The sequence below is a fragment of the Macrobrachium nipponense genome, chromosome 39 (assembly GCF_015104395.2).
Source record: "Macrobrachium nipponense isolate FS-2020 chromosome 39, ASM1510439v2, whole genome shotgun sequence".
Taxonomy (NCBI): domain Eukaryota; kingdom Metazoa; phylum Arthropoda; class Malacostraca; order Decapoda; family Palaemonidae; genus Macrobrachium; species Macrobrachium nipponense.
In genome coordinates, this window is record NC_061099.1 from 15,442,430 (window position 1) to 15,444,929 (window position 2,500).

The following is a 2,500-nucleotide window of genomic DNA, read 5'->3' on the forward strand; positions in this document are numbered from 1 at the left end:
GGCGCATCCTCTCTCCGTGACGCCCGGCTCTCATTTCGCCGATGGTACTCGTTGCGGGGATCATCGACTGACTGGGTTGGATCTTGATTTTGTTCTTGATCTTTTTGATTAATGATGTTCTCTATTTATTTCTGTTAATAGATGGATTCTAATGCGATAGATGGATTTTAAATTATACATTTATTTATTTATGTGCCTGTTTATCTATAAATTTATTTATATCTCTGTTAATGATGATGACGAAGAATTGATTATTTATTATTATTATTATTATTATTATTATTATTATTATATACTGGAGCCAGTGAACAGGCCATTGGCTTTACAAGTAACTCATCGTAGAACTGGAACACGAAGCAAAATCTTTTGACAACTGAAGAGGGGAGAAGTATATAACGCTGATAGCAGGAATGGGATAGTACCCAAATAGATCGTTAGCATGTGGTAATTAAAAGAAATTTCAATGAGAGACAAGATTCGTAAAAATTGTCACTAAGGAAAACCAGCAATAAAAAACTACTCTAGTTAACAACAGTTGTTCAGTTTAGCTTCATGATTAATTCTAAGTTATTATTGAGGTGGATTTTTGTTACCGTAAGTTCCCTGAAAATATTTGGATGATCAAGGGTTTTATGCTCTGGAGTGTCCGGCTTTCCGTACTGGTTACCCCTCCAGTTATTGACCAGACCTTACGCTGATGAATGACCAACGATGTAGCGTACATTTTATTGCCAGTAATGAATTCACTGCTTAAATAATCAAGAGCATAAGGAATTTGCCCACAAAGTTCAGCCTCTCCCGGGAATCGAACCCGTTCCTTCTCGTTGGAGCGAGCATCATGACCATTAGACCATGAGCGTGAATTTAATAATAGTAGAACAAAATTTTGTTTCGTTTGGGCTCTTTTTCTCTCTCTGTTATGTATTGGATACAATTTCAAATTTCTCTCTCTCTCTCTCTCTCTCTCTCTCTCTCTCTCTCTCTCTCTCTCTCTCTCTCTCTCTCTCTCACACAAATGAAGGACAAGTGTTCGAACAGGATGTGAAGGGAGAGATATGGTTGCGTTCATTGAAAATCTGTTATGCCTCTGTTGACCTGAACTCTGAAATTTGCACTTGGTTGTTAGTCGTAGACAGAGAGGCAAAGAAAGGGACCACAGACTTGAGTGATGACCCGGTAAAAATGCCTTCATGACGAAAAAGGGGACGGCCTCGACGAGGTAATCCTAGTCCAACAGGAGTCCAAATTCGTAAGATATATTATATTAATAGTAAAGACACCCTCAATTCACTGGTTAGAATTATCTTCAACTTTTGATGCACAAACATACCAGCCATCTTAAAATTCTTTGTAACTGCGTCGGAACTCTCAAGCATTAGCAGATATCAACAAAATTAAAATACAATTCAAACCACACCTCCAGTATATAGCGCCTCAGTGGCGTGATCGGTATGGTCTTGGCCTGCCACCTCGGTGGCCCCAAGTTTGATTCTTGGGCATTCCACTGAGGTGTGAGAGATGTGTATTTCGGGTGACAGAAGTTCACTCTCGACGTGGTTCGGAAGTCACGTAAAGCCGTTGGTCCCGTTGCTGAATAACCACTGGTTCCATGCAACGTAAAAACACCATACAAACAAACAAACAAACACCTCCAGTATGAAAAGATGTCAATATAATTTTTCGCCCACTTTCCTGATAATATTAATGAAAGCTATTTCTGTCATGTCTTTCAGAAAGGTTCATGAAGCGATGCGGGACGTACCAGATGCAGAGGAACTGCTCATCATCAGGAAGGCAGAAGAGATAGACCTCGATTCCTCAGTAATGGGTAAGGAAAGATCCCTCCTTCTTGAACTGTACGCCATTATTCCTCATTACGAGGAGGTTCATCTCTCCCCGGACGGGGCGCCCCACTCGGGTTTTTGGGGGAGTTCGCCCTCCATTTCATCAATCATGTTATTCTCTTATCAATGTCAATCAACAGTAAATAATCAATTGTATTTTCTTATCACGGGCTTCTCGATAATGGATTACCAGACCTCTCACTAGCGTGGAAAGCAGTAAATCTGGGTCTTCATCGATTAATGGTTTAAGAATATGATTTAGAGATACATTGATTCATTATTTTTATTATTACCGTCATTACTGTTCATCAGGTGCTAACAAGTTGCAAAGTATACTTCCTTGGGATGTAATTCCTATATTTGATTGAAATTAACAACCTTAAAAGATGACCATAAAGTAAACTGCTGACGAAAATAAAAAAAAAAAAAAAGATATCGCTTGAGTAATGAAGACTTCACTATAGACCCACTGGCCTTTAGATGCCATCGCTCGTAGTTCGAACTTGGGAATAAATAAAGGAGCTGTACTGGTCCATTTCAAATTTTTCAGCAGGAAGAAAATATAACGTAGCTGCCAAAGTAGGGACATAAAGTGACAAATACAGGCATATATATATATATATATATTATATATTATATATATATAATATATATAT

The 2,500-nt window shown here is 38.5% G+C and overlaps 1 protein-coding gene across 2 annotated transcripts in view; it reads left to right on the top strand.

The window, feature by feature from the left end:
• The window catches only part of LOC135210150 (histone-lysine N-methyltransferase PRDM16-like), an 81,852-nt gene that overhangs the window by 6,656 nt on the left and 72,696 nt on the right, over nt 1-2,500 (top strand). For both annotated transcript variants that reach the window (XM_064242976.1, XM_064242975.1), the window contains exon 2: nt 1,734-1,828. In XM_064242976.1, the coding sequence (XP_064099046.1) occupies nt 1,750-1,828 (79 nt within the window). In that variant the 5' untranslated portion in view covers nt 1,734-1,749. The remainder of the gene's footprint in view (nt 1-1,733; nt 1,829-2,500) is intronic.